The 22,913-nt window shown below is 39.0% G+C and overlaps 2 protein-coding genes across 7 annotated transcripts in view; one reads left to right on the forward strand and one right to left on the reverse strand.

Annotated features, from left to right (window-relative positions):
- On the forward strand, positions 1-1,023 carry LOC6535186. Of its 2 annotated transcripts, XM_002095812.4 has the most exons (3): positions 1-79; positions 144-179; positions 259-1,023. In XM_002095812.4, the coding sequence occupies exon 3, from the start codon at positions 280-282 to the stop codon at positions 898-900; it is 621 nt and encodes a 206-aa protein (XP_002095848.1). In that variant the 5' UTR covers positions 1-79; positions 144-179; positions 259-279; the 3' UTR covers positions 901-1,023. The 2 variants fall into 2 exon arrangements, with proteins under 2 accessions (XP_002095848.1, XP_039230823.1); XM_039374889.2 differs by lacking the exons at positions 1-79; positions 144-179 and having other exon boundaries at positions 309-417; positions 549-1,023.
- LOC6535187 (zinc finger protein 768) overlaps positions 996-22,913 on the reverse strand; it is a 27,837-nt gene continuing 5,919 nt past the window's right edge. The window contains exons 2-6 of one of the 5 annotated variants that reach the window (XM_039374886.2): positions 12,515-13,342; positions 11,702-12,449; positions 10,927-11,124; positions 10,475-10,878; positions 996-10,069 (exon numbers count right to left, since the gene is read on the reverse strand). In XM_039374886.2, the coding sequence (XP_039230820.1) occupies positions 9,497-10,069; positions 10,475-10,878; positions 10,927-11,124; positions 11,702-12,449; positions 12,515-12,970 (2,379 nt within the window). In that variant the 5' untranslated portion in view covers positions 12,971-13,342 and the 3' untranslated portion in view covers positions 996-9,496. Of the gene's footprint in view, positions 10,070-10,474; positions 10,879-10,926; positions 11,125-11,617; positions 12,450-12,514; positions 13,343-22,913 lie in introns of all 5 variants that reach the window. The other 4 variants (XM_039374888.2, XM_039374885.2, XM_002095813.4 and 1 more) reach the window with 4 other exon arrangements.

Raw genomic sequence — 22,913 nt, forward strand, 5'->3', positions numbered from 1 at the left:
AAAGCAGCAACAAAATATTGTTTTTTGAGTATATTTCAAACGGATGTGAGCATCCTTCATCGCCCTCACACCTTCACTAGTTGAGTATTGGTATCTAATAGTCGAGGAAATTTTCTATAATCTATAATTTTATTTCTTGATAGTTTATACTTTTGGAAGGGCCAAATCCAAAATTATTGGTAAGCTAAGAAGGCCAAGCCTTTGATTTAGTTACATATATTAGTCGACCTTGTACATTAAATACATTGTTTGATTTAGCTTTTTTCGTATTGGCGAGAGATGAATGGCAACAGCCAAAAGTCGCTGGCGGACGATATGGCCTCGCCGCCTTACGGCAAGGAGGTGCTGATTGGAAACTGGGCGGAGCGTCGCTACGCTGTTGAGGAGCAAAGCAATGCCATCCTGCCAGGACTCCGGGTGAGTGGATGCGAGCTCCATAGGTCGCTCTGCCACGACACATACACTACTGCACCCTTCGTTGGCGCGGAGACAGTATCCTTGTTTGTGGATCATCGCAAGTTGGCTTATCAGAACTTTATAAGGAACAGGCAATCTTGCTTGAACCTGGTGGACGAAGAGCTACTCAAAAGGAACTTCACAACCACCAACACCCTGGAGTTTCAGGAGATTCCTCGACTGCGTCTTATACATGCGAATGGGGAAAAGGACAAAAGCGGTCCTCCGAAGCAACCGGCGGACGTGGACAGACTGCAGACTTTCGGCAATCTCACGAAGACACATAACTACCTCGTTCGGTTCAAGTGTGAGAAAATTCTGGAGGAGATTAGCAACATGCAGACCACCTACTCCGCCAGCTTTAACCGCCCATGGGAAAAAAAATCCATCTTTGAATTTGGTCCAGACTACGACGGAGTCGTAAAGTTTGACTTGACGTGCTAGCTACCATAACTATCTTTTCTCCTCAGATTACGTATGGGAATCTACAAATAACTTAAATAAAAATTGCAAGCGTGTTCCCAAAAAAACTCATTCCCTATATTACAAGATTCAATTTATTTCAAATCATTTTCTTGTATAATAATATGGGTTCGTATTTTAGTAGTTCTATATTTTGGATGCCAGAAATTCTTTGATTTTTTTTGTTGCACTCGTCGTAGCATTGATTTTTTCATTTTCATATTTGGTGAGCTATTTTAAATTGGTTTCTTCTTTCTTTTCGAAATTAGTAAGTTAATAGATGTTTACAATACTTTTGCGTTTACCATTTTTTTTTGTTTGTTACAGAATATATATTTAAATGTTAATTAATTATTACAAAAAGTAAAATGTACGACATTAAACTAGACGACGCAAGATTTTGCATAAGTTTACTTGCTTAAATATTTAATTTTTGACGCGGTAATATTTGCTTGCCTTAAAATCTTATTTATTTTTTGTGAGTTCGATTAATTTTGGACTGCCATGATAGGATTCTTTTTGTGTTTTTCTTCATTTTTTGGCTGACGATTAAGTTTAAAATGATGCTTAAAATCTAAACCAATGGAAGTTGTGTGGGGGTGAGTGTGTGGTGGATAATGTTAGTGTGTAATTTGGTGGTAGTTGCGTGTCCCATGGTGTTTCCTTTTTGTATATGTAATCTTAGGGATTACTTATAGTTTGGCTGGTGTAATGAATTTTCTGGATATATGTTTGCATATATTGTGCTTTTATTTGCTTATAACAATTATAATTTTGAATTTTATGTTTTTTTGGAGTTAGTAGTTTTTATTTTCGTGTGAACTTTCCTTATTCATTTTTCGTTTTCCTTCTAAAATTTTACTTTTCGATCAGGCTCAAAGTTGCTTATCGCTTTTTGGATGTCCTCTTTTCTTTCAAATAATTTTTGCTTACTTTAAAGACCTAGAGTATTTAATTGTATTATTACTTAATTTGTATGTAAAAAATGATGCTTATACATTTGGCTTAAATTTAATTTTTGGTTTTGGTTGCTCCGAAAAATGGAATTAAACGTGAATTGTCTTTAAATAGTTGCCCAGACTTGAATATACATTGTTTTATGCAATCAATTTTGCAATGACCGAGATTAGTGTTTTTCCGAGAATTTTATTTGAAATTTCGCCGAGAAGGTATACATCAATATATTTATAATTTCGATGTGTTACTTGTATCAATGCCAGTAGTTTAGTCACCATTTCTTTTTCAGATTTTGATATCTAAAGACTTCGGTTTTCGATTGAAAACAAGTTTTTGTTGCCAAACTTTTATTCGTAAGGTTTACAATGTTTTCTTTTTAAGTTCCTCTCTAGATTGTAATGTAGAATATGTTTTCTGAATAGTTTAGAGAAACATTTATTTTTATGCAAATTTGTATATGGTATGTCATGAACCTCATGAACCTCATTTTTGATTCAGCCGAAAAGAATATGATTTAAGCATTCGAAATATTTGCCAGGGGTGTTATATCTTATGAAAATCCTATCCGTTTGTTCCGGTTGTTGTAGTTGGAAGTGTAAAACTAAATCAACAATTTAACTATCAAAATATGATTGGTTTAGATTATAAAATTATACTGAAGATTGTACAAAATGCGAACAAAATTTTTACATCATGTGTTGGTATTGATGTCGGTAAGCCAGTTTTATTGTTTAGGTGCAATCTGTTTTTATTATTTTTGTACCAATTAATTCAATTTTTACCAGGAAAGTGAGATTTTTGTTCTAGTTTGTTTCTTGTAATATAAAAAAGATTTATATTCGTTTATTTTGATTTTCACTGCATAGATTTTGTATTTATATGTATAACTTGGTTTATACATTTTATCGATTCAAAATGATACAAACTCAAATATTAAAATGCTTAACAACTTTTAGCTATTGTTACTTCTGCTCTCGGTTTTACATTTGCCTTTTTAAAAAATATATGTATATAGGTATTAACCTTTTTTTTGCTTTACGTTTGTGGTATACTTAAAATTGCCTCTGTCGCTATTTCGGTAATCATTTTGGATTCAGTTCAATCGGCTTTGTATCTTGCTATCCGCCATCATAACTTCTATTCTCATCTTCTGCTGCTTTTTTATTATTTTTCAATTGGGTTATGTTGTTCCTGTCGGTTGTATAAAAGTCGGTCGATAAGAAAAATGTGTTATTATTGTACTATGGTTGCTGCTGCGGTATCCGTTGCATTTGTTGTATATCTTGTAAATTAAAAGATTTGTTCGGTTTATTGTTATTTACTTGTATCAAGCTATTGGCTATTGGCTGGCCCAGGGCAGGTACTCGTCCTGATCCTGGTAGTATAGTATCACTATTGCTTCGTTTGATTCTATTTTGGTTTTGATTCGGCTTAAGGTTTTGATTAAAAAGTTTGCTGTTTGAAATTCTCACTTTCTGATAAAAATAAATTAAAGTTTGTTCTGGGTGTTTCACAAAAACGTAATCGGCTATGGTAGCAGTGGTCAGTATTTCTGAATGGATATGTCGTTTTCAGCTGATTAACTCATAGCGAACATTTTTGAAACTCGATCGTACCTTCTTCATTCAGCTGAACGACTGTCGTTCTTGTGGTGATCGGTGATCTGTAATCTTCGTTTTCTTGTTGCATTAGCTATTTGTTAGCAAAATTAGTGAAATAATTGATTTACTTACGATGGTACTATTGCATTTGCAGTTGCAGTTTGTGATTGCTTATGTACAGTTTCAGTTGAGTTACAATTAACAATAAGTGCATTCCTGCTCGCTTTCGGGGCGGACGCTGATATTTGCATAAATAAAATTTGTTTCTATTGACACTGCTCAGTTAGTATTTCTATGGTAGTTATTAAATTGTAGTCCCTGTCAATCGTTCATAATAATTACAAACGTATATATAAAAGTAATTCCAACATAACAAATTGTGTTCGGTTCTTTCTTTAATCTGATCCATCCATGGGGATATTGAACTTATCGTATTTCATCGATTGTGATGATTGGGTATCTCTTCTTCGCTCGCAGGCAAGCGAACGTTTTAAAATTAGTTTTTCAGTTGCATACTTTACTTAACACTTAATGGAATACACTTTAATGTCTGTAAGTAAATGTTACTATATATTCTCCTTTTAGTTTGTTTTTCGGCGTTTTCGTCGACTTTTACTATTTTTTTTGCTGTTTTTCTCAGTTGTATGCTGTCTGATTGGTTTATTTTAGTACCACGGCTTGTGTTTGCTGACATTCTGTTTCCTATTTATTTAAGAGCTGTATTTACTTGTTTCGTTTGCTTGTAAAATTTCTGTAAAATATTTTCGGTACTATTTCTTTCGGTTTGTGGTTTGTTCCTGTTGCAAAAACAACTTCGTATATAATATAAATAATATATTTGATTTCTGTTTGCAATAAATTACTTGTTCTATGGGCACATGGTGTATATTGCAAAAAGTGAACGTACTCATAGGCATAGAATGAGTTTGGGGCCATTGCCTTACAAATTTAAAACGATGACTTTACAAGTGGTTCTTGCTTTTCGCCAAGATTCCAACAGAACTTCACTTTAATTGTTCGCTAGAAGTTTTAGCTATATGATTAGGTTGCGTATCTTTTCTTGATCTTTACAGCTTACTTTAAAAGAAGAGTAATTTTTTCACCACTTTTAGGACACTGAATACACTACTTTCTATGCCTTGTTCGTTCAGATTTTTTGCAATAATTTCAATATAGAGTTTTTATCAATATCGCCATAGGCGTAGTTAACAACTAACGAGGCTATTGTTGTTTTGTTTTGGATTTCATTTCGTCATTTTAATTCACTTTTAAGCCAAAAACAAGGTGTGGTTGAATTTCTGTGATCTGTTATTAGTTTTTTAACTGGCGTTCAATATAAGTGTGTAATTCCTTCTATTTACGCATCTTGCTGCTGTCACAAACTTTTAAGGGTTACGTTAAATATAAGTAGATATTTCATATATATATAGAGAGTATGCCTTAAATAGGTTTAAAAATATAATACACCATACATATAATTTAAGAGTTTAGGGTTTTCCATATGCTATACGCTATTTTCTTTGTTTTTTGTAATTGTTTTATTTTTGCTTTTCATTTTCCTTTTGCTTTTGAATTTGATTTATATTATTTATTATTTTGAGTGACATCAACCCATTTTCTTGATAGGTAATCGCTTCCCTTTTGGATATTTGGTAATTGAACTAAAAATATTTTTGTAACTCGAAATGAATCCGTACGCTTTGTGGTTACAATCTTTACAATCTCAAATCAAATCAAAAAGATGTTGAATGGGCTTTTGTATGTTTTTAGATATTATTATTTTTATTCTCATCAAGTTCTCAATCAGATTCAATTTTATTTTAATTTCTATTTCAATGTGTATTTGTCTATTTTTTTTTTAAACCTTGTTAGCTGATTCTCTTGAATTATATTTTGTTTGTTGGATGCTTTTATGCTTGGTGGTTGACTTAAAAACTATTATCACTATTGCAAAATGCTGTACTCAATTATAATGCATTCGCTTCTGGAAATTTTGGGATGAAGGACTGTGTTTTCCTAAGATTACACTGCCCTAACTATCCCTAACAGTTTTTGTGTTGAGTTTGCTTCATTGATGTTTGCATGTTGGTTGTGGGCATTTTTTTTATTAATATTGCTTGTATCTGGTATTAAGCTTGGTATGTATTTTCTGAGTCGGAAATGTAAGCTGGCAATGTAAGCCTGAAAAGTAATCACTTTTGAATTATTCTCAAATATTATCCTGACGTGTATATTTATTATTTATTGGTATTATAATTTGTTTAATTTTTAAGAAGAAAGGATTTTTCATGTGTTCTTCACTTTGGTTGTTCGTTTTGGATTTTCAGGGTGCCATGATTTCGTATCAAAACGCAGAGTCTAGATAAATTTACTTTTGTCATGTCTGATTTTTCTTTGTCGATTTTGATGTGCCAAGTTTAATATTTTTCCTTGCCTCCGTTATCTTGAGTGATTGTGTTTCTTGGGATGGTTACATGTTACTTAGGTTTAATTATTATGGCTCTTTGATACTGCTTTTAAAATTTCTGCTATAAAAATTACTTGTATTTGTACTCTTGGTTATTTAAATTGGGCTATTGTTTTTTGTTAGGTATGCTTGTAACATTGATTGGTTTTCCTATCTCTTTCTCAGTTATTATCTGTAGCATTTATTTCCTTCGACGGTTAATCCGGGATTTACATTAATATGATTCTGTTCTGTTTTGGTCTGGTCTATTCGGGTTGTCAAGTTTTAGCCCCTTTGTCATTCTAGGCTTGAGTCATCTCAAATATTTCCCCATCTTAGACATTCTCATATAGCTTAGAATGCAATTTCTATGTTTGTCACGGCCGGTGTGATCTTCGGTCTTTACTGACTGATGCTTCTTAGAAGAATTCTAAGAGCATGTTCCACTGAAGCAGTTGGTGTACTTCATTGTGCAGCTTTCTTATAACTCATGTTTTCTATTTAGTTTGGTCAGCAACTATTAAAATAAATAAACAATACAAAAACCAACCAATGATGTAAATAAAATCCAAATTATATTTAAAAATAAGAATTTGGAAAAATTTCGCAATTTACAGAACATGGTAGAACAATTTGTAGTCCCGGGATGTTCTGCAAAATAATTTTGGAGCATTTAAAATTTTGTTCTTAGTCTCTGTCTTTATGCTAGATTTTGTTCCGCCTAAATTTATGATTTTATTTTTGATTAAGAGTATGCTTTAAATTTTGCGTTAATGCCTAAAATGTACAAAAGTTTTACGTTTAGGTTTGTTTTTAATTTGCATTTATCACAGCGACATTCAGTCTAAATTTTGCTTTTATTGGAATTATAGCATAATTTGCCATAATTTTCTTTGATATAAACGTTCTCATAAACATTTTAATTTTTTTTTAACTAAAACTAAAAATAATTTTGATTTAAAGCCAAAAGGTTCTTGTGTGTTTTCGTCGTATTTTCATTTCATCGATTTTACATTTTCGATTTTTTTAAAGCCGAAAGGATTAATAAAATTTTGTCTAAAAGGCCTAAAGGTTTGCTACAGCTTAGAGTTAAACATTGTGTTTTTATTGCAAATCATGCTGATAATTCTGATCAAGTCCGTTTTGTCTAATTCCAATAAAAGCCACCATATTGGGTTCCATATCAAGTTTTGGATGTTAGTTGCCTGTGCCGGAGCATGCAATATTTTTGTAGTATTCGTATTGATCCGCTCTCAATTTTAGTTTAGATGTGCAATTTTTATAGGCCTAAAAAGTGATTTTAAAATTTTGACTAAATTTACCGTAATCGTAGGCGTTATTTTATACTTTACAATGTCAAACAATTTGATCAAACTTTTAATAAAACTTTTGCTGGTAGATTTACATTTAATATTTGCCAAAACATTCTATGTACAATTTTGAATAAACCATTCTTGCCGAAACTTTTGCAGCGACACTCGTATCACAAAAACCAGACGTTTGCCCAAGCCGAAAAGTCGTAGATTTATATAATGCCAGAATTTTCTGAGTTGCCCCTTTAAGAAAGGAAATCATAAGAAATAGACCTCGGGAAGGATAAAGGGAAATAAAAAAAATTGCAAAATAAAGTTTGATAAATCATATAGTTGTTTTATTGAAATAATTAAATAAAATATCCAAACATAATTGATAAACTTTAAATTTAAAACAGTGAAAACAAATCGTATTCGGAGCACTTGCTTTGATTGCAATAGAAACTTAATTGACTAAATATTAAATTTATAAAATAATGAGTAGATACTTGATAAGGTGAAACGCCTAACTGAATATATACATAAAATATGTATACTTCTACATAAATATGTATATATACTTTTACACAAAATATGTATACTTTTTAGGAAACATATTCTAAATATCAATTACAGTTATAAATGCTTTGACGGTACATTGGAAAATTTATTAAGAAACTAAATTTGTCGATTATATCCACACAGTTGGCAGGGAAGAACTTAGATGGTGGGGATCGGGTCTTCAATACGGTAGGTTATTCTGAGTAAAGGTTGGAGGATTGGTACGTGTTTACTCATAATATTTTGACTATTAATTATGTTTGTGTATGGCACCTGAAGAGTCACTTTCGAATTTGCCTGCTTGCTAAACAAGATGTTCCAGCTTATTCCTTTTGTCTGCCTTGTGTGTGCAACAGTGTGGACATATTTGGGTTAAACATATGCATGCCTAATTACTAAATAAAAACTCAACATAAATTACACATAATTAGTTGGGGAAGACAACAAATGAATCCTAGGTCAATTTACTTAAGGTTTTATAACATATTCTTGATTTATCGTATCATTAAATTGCATTCCAGTATTCATATATACACTTTAAAAATCACATATCAATTGAAATGAAAAAGAAATTTCTAATCAGAGTTTGGTGGTCTTGGCGGATCCCCTTGGCTTAGCCAAGCTGTTCCCCAGCGTAATTCGATCATGCTTATAAACAAAAACTCCAATACATCGAAATATCTAAAGTATAGAGCTAAAATTTAGATGCTGCTACGAAAATTATTAATTCATCGCCAACGCCTTCGTATCCCCATCTTCTTTTTTCCCATCAGAACTTTCCCCCTCCCACCTGCACCCCAAATAGCTGCCCTTTCTATCACGTCACATGTTACTCATTGTATCGGAGCTATCGTAGTATTACGCCTAATTCGTATATCCTCGATCGATTGTATCCAAAATTAAGGGTTACGAAATTCGACTGTTCTTAAGTGTCCATGTGCTTGTGTGTATATAAATATTTTATGTATTTGTAGTCTTAAAAGTTGTTGGGGTACTAAAACAAATAGAAATCGTATAACGTTGTGTTTTGGCTCTCGTTTCTCCTTTATTCTGCTCATTACTTCTCTTACACATTCCCCATTTGCATTTCATGTTCATGGTTTATTTCAAAGGAGTTTAGAGTCCTTTTCAAAAAGACTAGTACTCGTCCTGTTTGCGTTCTGTTCAGCTCCTCTCGGTTCGTTTGTTTGCCATAGCCAAACTGTATTTTGTGGTTTTAAGATTAGCTTTAAAAACTAGGAGAATTTGTTTTGCGTCTAATACTAAAGAACTAATCGAACCTAAGAAATATGATGAATAGTTTGTGTTCCTCAACTTTGAATTCTCGCCTCCTGCTCTAGTCTCTCTTACTGATGACATCATAGAGATCCGAATATAGAGTGTATGTGTGGATGAATGGGAATCGCGTGTGATAGAGTTGGCGGCGGAGGCGCTACTCCGTTAGCCACGCCCGAGTGGCCTGGATGTCCTGGGTGACCCGGGTGGACCGTATGAGGGGCCGGTGGCGGCGGCAGCGTGATCGAAAGCGTCACAGTCTGTGGCGCCGCAACTGGTGAGCCGTGGGCGGATGAGGGTGTGACCGCGGTGACAGTGGCGGCCGCTGCTGCAATGTGATGCGCGGACGACGTGGGCGGAGGTGGCGGCGGATGGTGTTGCTGCTGCGGTGCCGACGGCTGCTGTTGCTGCTGTTGTTGTGCCCCAGTTGCTGCAGTGGTGGGATGTCACTGGGCCACCACAGAGGCAGAGCCATTCTGCTGAACCACCACGCCAGATGCCACCGTATTGGCCACCGTCACAGTTACGGGCGGAGTGGGTCCTCCGTTTGCGTGAGCCACGCTGGGCTGCTGGGCCTGCTGGGCCTGCTGCTGGTGTGCCTGGAAGGGATGCTGAAAGGGTGGTCCGTAGCACTGCGGAAAATAGAGCTCGTTCTTTACCACCGACTGCTGCACAACCGCGGCTGCCGCAGCGTTGGATGCTATACTGCGCACCGGAAGGATGTTGGCCTTGTTGTCTACTGTCGATGGGTTATTGTTGTTGAGAAACTGCTGGGCCGCCAGGCTCTTGGCATCGTTCATTAGGTGATTGGCCACCTGGGTGACAGCGTTGTTCTGCTGCTGCTGTTGCTGTTGTTGCTGCTGCTGTTGCTGCTGTTGATGCTGCTGCTGTTGCTGTTGCTGTCGGCGCACCTTTGTGGTGTTGGGGTTCATGTGGTTGTCGATGTGCTTGGTAACCTCGTTCTCCGTAGCAAAGCGCCGACGGCAATTCGGCATCGGACAACAGAATGGACGATCACCCTGCGTGTGAAAGTAAATTGATGGGTTAGAGCTCTGACTAGAGTAGTTCATCCAGGAACGATTTCTCAATTTCACGAAATTTTAGTACGATCTCGAAAAGGGCCAACTAATATAATTTATAAAATAATTTATAAATTAATATATAAAACAATCTTATTTTTTTTTTAATAATTAAAATTGGGTTCTTTGGGTTTCCTTGTGATTTAGAAAAAGTTATAGAAGGATGTGAAAAAAGTTCAGTAAACTGTGCAAAATGTAAGTTTTCGAGGGTTTGATATACTTGTCTATAAGCATTAAGATCATCGAGGTCATTGAGGCTTACAATTTTGAAATTTTAAATTTGCGTTCTCCACTTAAATTGATTTTGAGAAATCGAGCCTAAGCAGACTAAGGCCAGGCTACAACTACCTGGTGGGTGCGCGTGTGTTGGTCCAGGATGGCCTTCTGACGGAAGTCCTTGCCGCACTGACCGCATTTGTACGGCTTTTCGCCGGTATGGATGCGCAAGTGCTGATTAAGAATAGTCCGCTGGCGGAAGAACCGTGGACAGTACATGCAGCCGAAGGGCTTCTCGTTGGTGTGGATACGCAGGTGCTGCGTGAGATGCGACTGCTGTCGGAAACGCTTCCCGCACTCCGGGCAGGGGTACGGCCGTGACTCAATGTGGATGCAACCGTGCTGCAACAGCGTTGTCTTTTGTTTAAACTCCTTGTCGCAGATGGGGCACCGTACGTAGAGCGGCATGTTTGCCGGTCTCACACCGATATGCTGCAGCACCTCAGGCAGTATCTTTTGGCCTGTGCGAGGATCTGATTAGAAGGTAGCCGCCTCCAAAAGCGCCTGACAGGAGTACTCACCCTTGCCGTCCTTGAAGTATGAGGGGTAGTGCATGCCACCGCTGCCATCAGGTGTTCCTTGGGAGTCCTCGTCGTGGTAGCCGCCGCCCGTGCCGGCGATATCCCCCTTTGTGTCGTTGTCCTCGCCAGGGAAGGGTACATCCGAGGGCCATAGGGTCGGGTGCGGCCCGTTCTTGAAAATAAGGTGTGGCGAGACGTCTGTGTGGGGGACGTGTTGATCAGCAGTGTCACATGGAAGTAATCAAGCGAAAGAAAGGTACTGTTAGCAGCGCTTAAACTTGGCGCGCAGCCGAGATACAAATTATCGAAAGAACTGCCTAGCTCTCAACTTGTTAACGGTCGAATTTTTCTGGCTGCCGACTGGCTGAGACGATAGAAAAGTTGGAACCTTGCTCTCCTGAATTAAATTGGTTTCAAAGCTGTTCGCTTTCCGTTTTTACGCTCAGCGAGTCCACATGCCAAATAGGTAATTCAATAGGGACAATTTCGATATTCGGCCAAAAAGTTCGCTTAATTGCATAGGGAACAAAATTTTGCAGGGAAATCGGGTGCCAAAGGGAATGAGATAAGCCAAGCTTGTGAATCAGCTGGCTAACCGGTGTCTGATCTAGCACTACTCCTATCTCATAAACTATTCGAATCTGTATCTGCATCTGCATCGGTATGTAATTTATCTGTATCTGTCGCTCGCCTTGGTGGGTGCGCACATGCTGATTGAGGATGGCTTTCTGGCGAAAGTGCTTGCCGCACTCGGGGCAGGCGAAGGGCTTCTCACCCGAATGGATGCGTATGTGCTGGTTGAGAATGGCGCGCTGCCGGAAGCTGCGCGAGCAATATGGGCAGGTGAAGGGCTTTTCGTTGGCATGGATGCGCAAATGCTGTGTAAGGTGCGACTGCTGGCGAAAGCGCTTGCCGCACTCGGAGCACGGGAAGGGACGTGCGTCCGTGTGGATGCGGTCATGCTGCAGCAACGTGCTCTTCTGCTTGAAGTCCTTGCCGCAGGTGAGGCACTTGAACAGCCGTAGATCGCTGTGAGGCTTGTTCTTGTGCGGGCGTCCTGGTCCGTTGCCCGTCCTTCCGCCGCTTGTCACGCCCACCGATCCTACTCCCGTGGCACCGCCTACTCCTCCGCTCCCATTGGCTCCCGCACCGCCTTCATTGGCATTGGTGTTCGCCGGTCCGGAGTTCTGCTGGCCGTTCTGCTGCGCCGGAAGCAGTTCGGGAAGCGCGTAGGCCTCACCCCCTCCGCCCCCACCGCCTCCGCCAGACTGTTCTATTGGCAAAACGCCCTTGTTAAGATAATGAAGCGGCGGGAATCCAGGCGGTGCCAGCATCCCTCCTTGCGGTGCCGCGTGGCGGGGGGCATAATAGTCCGAAGTCTGAAAACTGTTGGCGGGGTCGCCTTGCGTTCCGCCATTTTGCTGGACGTGCGGGTTGCCCGACTCGCCCGCGTTGGATCCCGAGTGCTGGGGGTCATTGCTGCTTTGGCTTTGATTGGGAGTCGGGTTTTGCTGGTTGGCGAGCTATAAGAAGTTCAAAGACGTTAGTCAAGCCGTTGTTCAAATATGCAACTGAAAATAAAGCCTACCTGGTGGTTCATGGGGTCCTCGTCGCCTGCCCCGTTTGCTCGCTGCTGCTGCTGGACAGAAGGATACGGGCTTGAGGAAGGCGACACCTGTTGCTGGCGGCCGTCGCCGCTGCCGTTGTCGCGGGCCTCCTGACCGCCAACCGGCGGACTTTGGGGCTGTCCCGCTGCCGCGGCCACAGCTGCCGCCTGGGCTGCTGCCTGCGCCGCGTTTTGCTGCTGTTGTTGCTGGGCGGTTAGGTGCTGCTGGGCCTGCTGCTGGATGTTAGGGTACATCTCGCTGCCCCACTGGGCGGGACTGGCACCTATGGCACCGGGGTTCCGTTCAGCGTCCTGCGAGTCCTTATAGAGCACGTATGGCTGGCCCGTGTCCTGGGTGATGCAGTACATAATCTGGCGCGGCACCTTCAATCCGGCTGCTATGCAAGCAGCAAAGGAAGCCGAAAAGTTGATGGCCATTGCTTGATTCACTGTTCAATTGGTAAGTGTTCAGGAAAGGGCTTCTGCTTTCTCAGATTATTAGTTGTTTGTGCCTGTGGCTTTAATGGCGTTTTAAACTATTTCAAAGTCTCCCTTTAATCACTTTTGATGCACATTATAAAGGGGTTTCTTGACTTTCTATGTGGGTCTTTTCGCCACTGTGGTATCTGCTGGTTATTTGTTTCTTTTCATGTTGATTCAATTTTAAATTCCTTTCTTCTTAAGTGTTTCATTTATTTATTTAAGTTTATAAACTTCTTTTTTCTTTAAAATAAAATGTTACCCTCTCCTTTGTTGGTTTAAAATTGGTTTCAAAGATATTTTAATTGATGCGAATTTCCTTTGGTTCAACTGAAAGATAAAAGGTAATTATTCAAAGATGTATCAAGAAGATTGGTTCAATAGGTCCACAATTTCTATTAACCGCCAATAGAAAAATCAACTATGTTGCTATGTGGTCGGTTGGCATGCAAAACACATCCATCCAACTCCCAACCTAACTTCAAACCCACAAAAAGTAAAAGACCGACGACATTAGCAAAAATGCCAGGCAAATTAAAAACAATGAAGATCACCAACGGCTGATTGGGAGGAGTGGCGCATAAATGCACACCGCATGCGAGGCAGGCGAGTTCCTCTCGCCGCCAAATTCCTCCAGTACCGCCTGGCTACCCACAAAGCGACTGTCCACATGTTTCCTTCTTTGTTGTCATGCCTTGCCGGTCTGACTTGACTCACTTGTCTCCCTGGTTCTCGTGCCTTTCGTTTTTGGTTTCGGTTCGGTTTTATCTTTGTGCCGCGTTATTTTTGTTGTTTAACGGCGGTGACGGCGACGTGCCAACTTTTTAATGCGGGATCAAGGTCTTGTAGAGCGTACGCCTCGCGCAACACAAGCAAAACGCAGACGCGGGTAGGGCGCAGACATACATGTATACCCGCATGGTGCCTGTTGACTGATCCACCATGCCCCATTTCCACGGCTTTTGTATCAATGTATGATTTATCAATAGCCAAATAAACATTTTTCTTTTATATAAGGGTGCTAAAAGAAATCCCGGGACACTTACGAGACATGTTAGTCTAAAACAAAAGTGTTTTAAGTTAAAATTGTTTCATTGTATACATTGTTAGAAAGAGACGTCAAAACTGCTTTACCAATTTCAAAAATTCTAAGCTCCCATATCGATTATATATAAGCTTGATCATCTGTCCGACCGTCACCCATCCGTTTCTACGAAAGGCAGTCGATCAGTTTTGAACAAATCTGCATAAATCTTTCTTTTTAAGTCGGAATCACTATACGATATAAGAGCTATTCTTATATACGTAAAGGGTGCTATATACTGGCCCTAACTTTTATAGCTGCGAGATATCAACGTTCATACGGACGGGAAGCTGAAGGTTATTTAAAAACGTTGTTTGTATTTTTAAATTTGTTAAAACAATAAAAGCTTTAGTTTCTATGTACTATGTACTAAAAATTACGTTCCCTTTACTATTATTTATATATTGATTTGTTTTCAATATTTTATTTTGAACGCTGTTCAAGAAAGTAATGAACAATAAATTGGAAATCCATTATCGGGAGTCGGCTATTGAGTAAAACGACGCCAAAAAGATCCAAGCTCCATTAAACTCAGGCACAAGTATGTACGTAGTACTGGTGCGCTGCTATTTGCGAGTTGCTGCGCTTCATTGGCAGAGCAACAGCATCTGCAATTTATGCGTTCGTTGTCGTCTTCCATTTCGATTCCTCGTTACACTATCCATAAGCTCTTAATGTTTTGTTGGCGGAATTGCCTGGCTTATAACCGGTTCTCTACAGATAAAATTGGTTTAGAAAATAGCCTTCCCTTTTCTTGATCTGTTATTTATCAAGGCTGAAATTATAAATTACATGGATTAAGCTCAAAGAAGAAATTTTGGGAGACAGATGTGTTTTGTACATCGTAAAACATTAGAGTCTCTAGAAATAACTAGATCTTAGAAGTTCGAGGAAAACTCAAGAAATCAGGCAGTATTATTTTATCGTGAAAGAAATAGTTGTCTTACATATAGTTGTTCTTATATAGTGAAATATGGCATTGAAAAGGGTTTGAAATTTGTAGATAAATCTCAAATGTTTCCTTCATTATATATAGCATATGTTCAGGATTTAAGGTGCAACTAAAACTTTACAATTATATATCTAAACAAGTTTAATTATACAACTTGAGCCGCTCGTTCTGAGCGTTTTTCATTATCCAATATCTTTTCCCTAAAAGGGACCCAAATTATACACATATAGTGTTTGACATGTCACGCACCGAAACTGCGTCTTGACCTGAAGCACTCATTAAAGAAGAAAAACATGAGAGTCAAAAGAACCGCGAAGGAAAAATTTCAACACCGACAGTTGGAGGCGGTTTGTGGGCGTTAGAGTGGGCCTGCCAGCTGCGCTGCGTCTATGTTTCTGAAGGCTGTATGCTTAACCTCAACTTTCTAGCTTTTAGCCTGAGATATCGACGTTTATTCGACGTTCCATTTTGAAAAGATAATAACTAATTTCAGAAAATACGGCATATCTCTGGAATTGAAACGACTTCTACAGGTTCTGACCTTATTATACGCTTATTATATGTCTGTAACCCTCAAATTTTTAATAACTTTTTATTTAGTGAGATCTGAAAAGTTTTTAATATAATTTTTGTAAATATATCTGACCGTGCAACACCAAAATTATAAGATTTTCAGTACCAATACGAAATACTTCCGTATCCATCCCCAGGTCCTTACACAACAATAATTATTAGTTTTAGATGCATATAAATCTAAATTGACTTGTGCACTAATGCGGGTATTGAAGATCGACTGTAAGTACTTTTGAACTCCATTTTTCAACCACTAATCGCCAGCGAAATTTCTGGCTCAGGCTGCGCTTGAAGTGAAAGTTGTCAACGAGCCCGTCTCCAGCTGCAGCAGTTTCCCCACCCACAAGTCGCCGTCTGCCTAAAGGGGAGAATGATATTTCAGTTTCTATTTATATTTGAATGGCGTCCAACAACGAGTCAGCCAATGGCGCCGCAGCTGATTGCCAATGGAGAAGCTTGCAGTTTTGCGCTCGTGTCTCCGTCATGTGCAATGCACTATTGTGCAGTGTGAAAATCTGGTGGTATATCTGGTGGTCGTGTTACTTGTATTATATATACTTAGCGTATATACTTGTTGCAGCGTGTTTCTTGTGCTTAGGCTGTTAGGTGTGAAGAAGGTGGAGCTTGTCCGCAATTGCCCGCCTAGATCTGCTACCATTTTTTGGTGAGGATGCATCTCGTTTGGCTAGGCTACACACTTATTATACGCATACCTACTATATGACTTTAAATGGACTGGTCTTCAAGATGCATTAGTAATCTAGATTTTGAACAATTAAAAGTTGTGTAGAACAACTGGATGAAATTTATTTTAGAATGTAATTTTAATCTCACATTCGAGTGTGTCGACTATCAGACACGCGTCACCTTAATAGAGAAAGTGCGAGAATACAAATTTGTAAGTTCGCTAAAAGCGGAGACGTACTAACCGGAGGTCCTTTCATATAACTTTGTATGGGGACCAACCAAGCCATCGAGTTTCTGTCGCAATAACCGGCTGACGCTATAAGCGGAGTCGTTATAACCGGATTATACTGTATTTTTTATTTGTTGGTCTTGTAAATTTTTATCGATATGCAAAAAAACTTTTTGCCACGCCCGCTCTAATGCCCACAAAACGCCCACTTTTTGGAGTCTGCATAAAGCACTCAACTTTCTAGATTTTATAGTTCCTGAGATCTCGACGTTCTTACGGACAGACATACGAACAATGCCAGATCGACTCGACTATTGATCTTATAGGATCGGAAACACGTCCGTCTACCTGTTACAAACTTTTCAACGAATCTAATATAATTATGCGTATTATGGGTAACGTGTATATAAGGAAATTTATAATCTTAATAAACCGAATTAGACTTATCAAAAGCCTCAACCTATCTGACCCTTTGACTTTTAGTAAGCTTTTACAAAAAATAAAGTATGTTACAGCTGAAAGTGCAAAAATATATTTTTTTTATTTTATTTTAAAATTTAAAATTTAAGCGCAAAATATATTTTTTTTATTTTATTTTAAAATTTAAAATTTAAGCGTCCAGTGAATCCCCAAAATACTTATGTACATATATGTATGTATACATAAACAATAGAAAACCTTTGTTCCAAACCACTTCAAGGTTAAGGCAATGAACAGAATTAAGCAGAGTACACAAATTGCCAAAAGTTGTTGCTGCACCAACAGCCACAAAAAATGAGCGGCAAAGCATTTTAGCGTAATTTGTGCAGCTATCTAATTCAATGTACAAAAAGCTCTGCCAGCGATACCCTCACACACACACACACGACGAAAAGCGGTACGCTTCGTCGAGGGGAAGGTGAGAGAAATGCGGAGGAGACAGCAAATTGAGAGCGGGAGCACGTAACTACAGCGACAGGTACAGAGATGTGAGAGTAAATAAAGTCAAAAAGAAAAATAAGGCAAAAAGTGACTCACAAAAACAGCAGAATGGGAATTTTTTGTCTATTTTTTTGTTTTGGAGAGCGTTGTGCAAAAAACTTTTCTGTTTTAGGTTATCTGCGTAGCTTTTTTGTTGCACACCAAAATAATTGAACATAGCCATTCAGATAAGCGCTCCAATGTTATGTGAGTTCTCCAATGCGGATTAATATCCTGGTTTAACGTTCGGACCTTAAAAGTGTAAGTGGATGGCCACAAGGCAATACCCCGACTCTGACAAATACCCTTGCATTTAATTGACGCCCAACAGAGGAGCTCTGTTGTGTGACAACCGACATTCAACCGGCAACGAACTTTTTGCAGAAGTATGTATGTAAGTTCCACAGCACGCCACACATGCATTAGGAGTTGGAGATGTACACATCTGTTAGATATACAAGCCGAAAAACGAAAGCCTACAAAAAAACTACAACCAAGACAGGCACACACGAACATACAACTAAGTGATTTTGCTTGTTTTGTTGCTAAACATTTTGTGGATTTTAGTTTTTGTGCAAAAACTGTTTTTGCTTATAATTCATCATATTCCTTTATGGCCTGACATTCGCACACATTCGCGAGTACGCAGACACACAAATGCCCTACTCTTTCGACCCCCGCCACCACTAACCTCCACCATCACGGCTCACACACTGGCGCAACACAGACACCAAAAATATAAATGAATTCAGCCCCAGGGAGAATTTCGCAAAAAATCGGAGAGCAAAAAAGCAAATAAAAATTGCAAATGATTTGTGGCAATTTTTGTTGTTGATATTGCCTTTAGTTTTTCGCTTCTGCTTTGGGCTTCTCTGCTCATTAGTGCCGCTTTGTGCTTGGTGTGTGCCCCCTCCGCGCCTCTTTATTCCGTCAGCGCCGAATTTCCTTTGCATTTGTCAACTTGATTTACGCGCAAGCATTTTTATTTGTATATCTTTAAAATTTTAGTTAGTTTTAATTCAATTTTTGCAACATCTGCCTCCATATTGCTTTCTTTTCTATGTGCGTTCCCTATCTGCAAGGTCCTAATTGGTACGGGACAGAATTCGGGTTTAGAAACTTTTTATCCCATCTGGTAATGTTCGGCGTCTCCCATATTATTATTTTCTAGCGCCAACCAGGATCTTCGGAGTTTTGTTTGCTACCCAAATAAAAACTGACTATCCCAGTTCTCTTGCCCATAGCTAAGAGCACCCAAAAATCATCCAGTTCCTCTGGGGGCTTGACATACTGTGGGTATATGTGGCCCAACGACTGTATTAGTATGTATACAGGGTATAAAGACACTAACCTCAAAATGCTGATTGCGGCAGGCAATGGCACGACTTGTCGAAGTTCAGAACAAGGGAGCCGGAGGAAGTAGGGGCGAAAAATTGCAAATTGCAACGGGCCGCGAACACAGACGCAGTTCCCAGCGCACACAGATGCACGTGCTCACACAGACACCCACGAAACGAGCCGAATTTCGCATAGATACCTCCACCAGCGCAGCAGCGTGGCAGATACACACAGATACGCAGCTGCAGTTGCAGTTTTAGTTGCAATGTTGCAAATAGCAAACTGCAGACGATCGCGAAATTAATTTCGAATCCGGTCAGCGGCTTTTGTTGCAATTCCAAAGGATCTGTCCTTTTTTTATTTGACGGTTCATCATTACACCTCTGTTTGCTCCTTGGACCCTCGACCTTCTGCTTTCTCTTCCCTCTAAGGGCGACGTTGCGTATACGCAGTGTTGTCCTGCACGTAAATTATGCGACGTTTATTCAACACTTGCCCTCCCGGCGATTGTTTTTGGTGCACTTTTGCGTTTTATTTCTGTTTGCGTCGCTGGCCGACGACATTTTTAGTTATTTTTGATGGCTGCCTCACAAGTTCTCGACCGGAGCGCTCTCTGCACATGTACGTACTCTGTGTACAGCTTTTTTATTAGATGTCGGCACGAAAAATCGAACAAAATGCCAAAAAATAACAAACCGAACGCGAACCAAACGCGAATATGAGTCCGAACACAAAACGAGACTCAACGCGACTCAACTTGACTCGCCTCTCAGCGATGCCTCGTTGTCTGAACGACTTCTCGTCTGCTGGCGTTGTGTGTCAGTGTCTTGCCTTTTTCTCTTTCTCTTTCTGTCCCTGTGCCTGTTCATGTGCCTGCAATAGTGTAGAGCGCTTGGGAGTCGCCAACCGGGAGAGGACAGGGGCCAAAACACGGAGAGCCTCTCTAAGCTTTTTTAGCCAAAACATTTGCGAATTTTTTCAACTTTTTGCCGGCGAGTGAGCGTGCGTGAGTGTGGGTGCCCCGCGTCTTACACAAACACCTTGGTGTTAGTGCAGTCTCTCGGAAAGCTCGCTCTCCAGCTCCGTTGTCATTTGCCTAGTGTTGGAGCAGCGGATCCGCAGTCGCAGTCTTTCTCTGCCGCAACACTCTCATAATTTCGAATGTAATGCACTTTTATTTTCAACATTAGCAAAACATAGAAACCTAAAACATATAGCAGTAAGAAGTAATATTTTATTCTAACTCGAATCAAATAGCTAGGTGTCCATTAAATGGGTATGTACAAATGTACCTATACATATGAAACTCTTTTTTATCTAGTAAAAAATCTTTAACTTATGTCTAAAAGCATGACTGCGCTAAAAACTCTCTGTAACCAACTATTTTCTTTTTGTGTGGGACTAGAAATGTAAATTCCAAATTCATCTGTAGGAAAATGCATACATACACATGTATATACTACTTGACCCTAGCCCAGTACACGTACTAAAAAGGCGCACGAGTGGAGCACTGGAACACTGCCGAATACCATTCATCAGCGAAGATTTTAAAATCTTCTATTGGAGTCCGAAAGAGGTAGCACAAAATTTTAAAAATGGCATACCAAGACTTAAAAAACTATATGGCTTAGGAGAAATAGCGGAGAAAAGGGAAAAGTACAACCATATGTACATTGAGGCTGCTAAAGCATCAGTCACAAAAAATGTTAAAGTAAAATTTAAAAAAAATGTAATTTTTAATATGATAATTTTTTGTCTGTTTATATAACCCATTATATTAGAGACCTGCCAAAATTGTGGCTATGCTGAACACCTAGAAACTATGTTTTAGTATAAATAGCTAAATAACGTCTAAGTTCCCAAGACTTGTGCATTTTACAATAGATAATTTAAAACATTTTTATTTCACTTTTTGTTTGAATTTTTGAATAAATTCTTTACAAAAGTTGATACAACAACCTGTTTAAAGTGCGAACTTTATTTTTACCTCGTAAAACAAATAACAAATTACATATAAAGTCGCTCCTGTTTGTGGGGTGAGGTACTTTTAAATTTGCCTAGAATGTTTAATCCTTCAATCTCTATAGTTGTATAGTCATACTTATAGTTACATATACATATATACGTATTGTTTTTATCTATCTATGATATAATAATAATACTTTAATGAATTTTAATATATCCCATTTAGAGGGGTACCAAACTTGGCACTTAACCTACGATACCCCAAACTCAGATTGCGGACACATGTAGTGCCTGAAATTGCAATACTCATTGGATTTCTCAGCTTTCCGGGTTAAAAGCGGCTTCCCAGCAACTGCGAGTGACAGGTGTGGTGAGGGGAGCAGAGTGGGGGTGGCAGCGTGTTAAAATAAAAAGTAAATTATTGTATGATGTGTTTGCATTATTGTATAAATAAACAGCGCTTTTTTTGTTTTCTTCATAAACAACAGACACAAATCGAGCAGATATAATAGCACCCCTTCCCGCGATACTTTTATACATATGTACATATGTATTCGGTGCTGACATTGTCTTTAGTATTTTTTGCTGGTTATTTAGTTTTGAGTTGTTTTTGATCTATTTTACAGTACCTGCATCGTTGCAGAAATCGAAAAACACGAAATATTACAAGTTATTTTTTAAGTTTAAGTTATGCTGCTCGAAAAAATAAAATTCAAAATGTCACTACGAAAGAGAACGAAGAATGGTTCGGAGTTCAAGATGGCACTTTGATTGAGATGGCCAAGAATAAACGAAAGATATATGTAATTGTATCTCTCTGATTTGCTTATTTTGCTCTTCTCTCTCTGTTTGTGCATGTGGTGTGCAGTTTGTAGTTTAAATTTAGCAGTTTTATTGCATTGTTGCTAAGATTTCTGCTTCTCTTCACCTCTTCGTTGTTCCTTTAAATTGTTTACCAATGCATTCAGCTGTTTTGCTTTCCGAATCCGCCTATGGGTCTGTAGTTGTACCCTGTAGGTGTCTTTGCGCCCAGCTTTTTGGTTCAGTAACCTATCAATTTGATTTTGTTTACCTTTCCGACTTGATAATCAGAAGCGGTGAGAAATTCGCTAGTCTGTAAAAGGACCTGAGGGAAGGAAAACGCTCTGTTTTGTCTTTGTCGAAAATATTGCCATATTTAATCATTCGTTTATAAGGCTCTAAAGGCAAGTTTGTACATAATTATTAGTAGTTTTGACTTTTTAATTGAATTACCACTATGGCTTGTGACAGCTTGCCTTTGGTTGTGTATTTCAAAAAAATTAATTCAAATCTTTATAAGCAACACTCCTGATTTATTTGCAAATTTACGAATAGTTCATGGTTTTATATGGGTGTTTCCCCTTCCACCGCCAATGTGCCCGATGCCGCTCTGGGCTCAAAGCAACATGTCAAACGAGTCTAATGCAATTACCTTAAATGACAGCAAAAATGCAATTTAGCGAAATATGCTTAAATCTGGGGAAACAGCGAATGGCCAACAGCTTAGGTGCCACAAGTATTCAAGAAAAGGGCCGACTCAACAGCCCCAAGTACAGTTGGCAAGTGTCAATAAATGCAGCCCTGCGTAATTCCACTGCGCCCAGGCTTGTCGTCAGTCGGTCCGCCGATCAGTCCATGCGTAAAGTGTGAAAATCCGCACGCACCCGACAAAAGCTCCTCAACGCAAACAGGAGCTACCAGCTAGTTCTGAGTCCTCGGCCCCACTTTAACGGACCGACTCATGGGTCTTACGTTTAATGGCATTATTGTAAGTAATAGGATTAGAGACCGAGGGTCGCACACCTTTTTACAGACCCTCAGTATCTAGTTTCAACGGAATTTCAAAATATAAATGCACCTGAAATCACATAACAAAATCACATCACAATAAAATAAAAGTATCTTTTATTTTTTTAATTCCTAAAAATGTGGCTGTACAGTGTACAAACACAGGCGCATTATTAGTTTATACATATTGAGTCGAATGTAGACGACTAACAATACCTATGAACGTACAGTATTCCCCATTTTATATGTATTCATAAACATGGCATTGCATAAACGAAATTGGGCGAATGTGTGGCCCACCTAT

Source organism: Drosophila yakuba, chromosome 3L (genome assembly GCF_016746365.2).
Source record: "Drosophila yakuba strain Tai18E2 chromosome 3L, Prin_Dyak_Tai18E2_2.1, whole genome shotgun sequence".
Classification (NCBI taxonomy): Eukaryota; Metazoa; Arthropoda; class Insecta; order Diptera; family Drosophilidae; genus Drosophila; species Drosophila yakuba.

What these genes read in the sequence shown, in the direction of transcription:
- LOC6535186 (XM_002095812.4), top strand. Translation starts at nt 280, where the DNA reads ATGAATGGCAACAGCCAAAAGTCGCTGGCGGACGATATGGCCTCGCCG.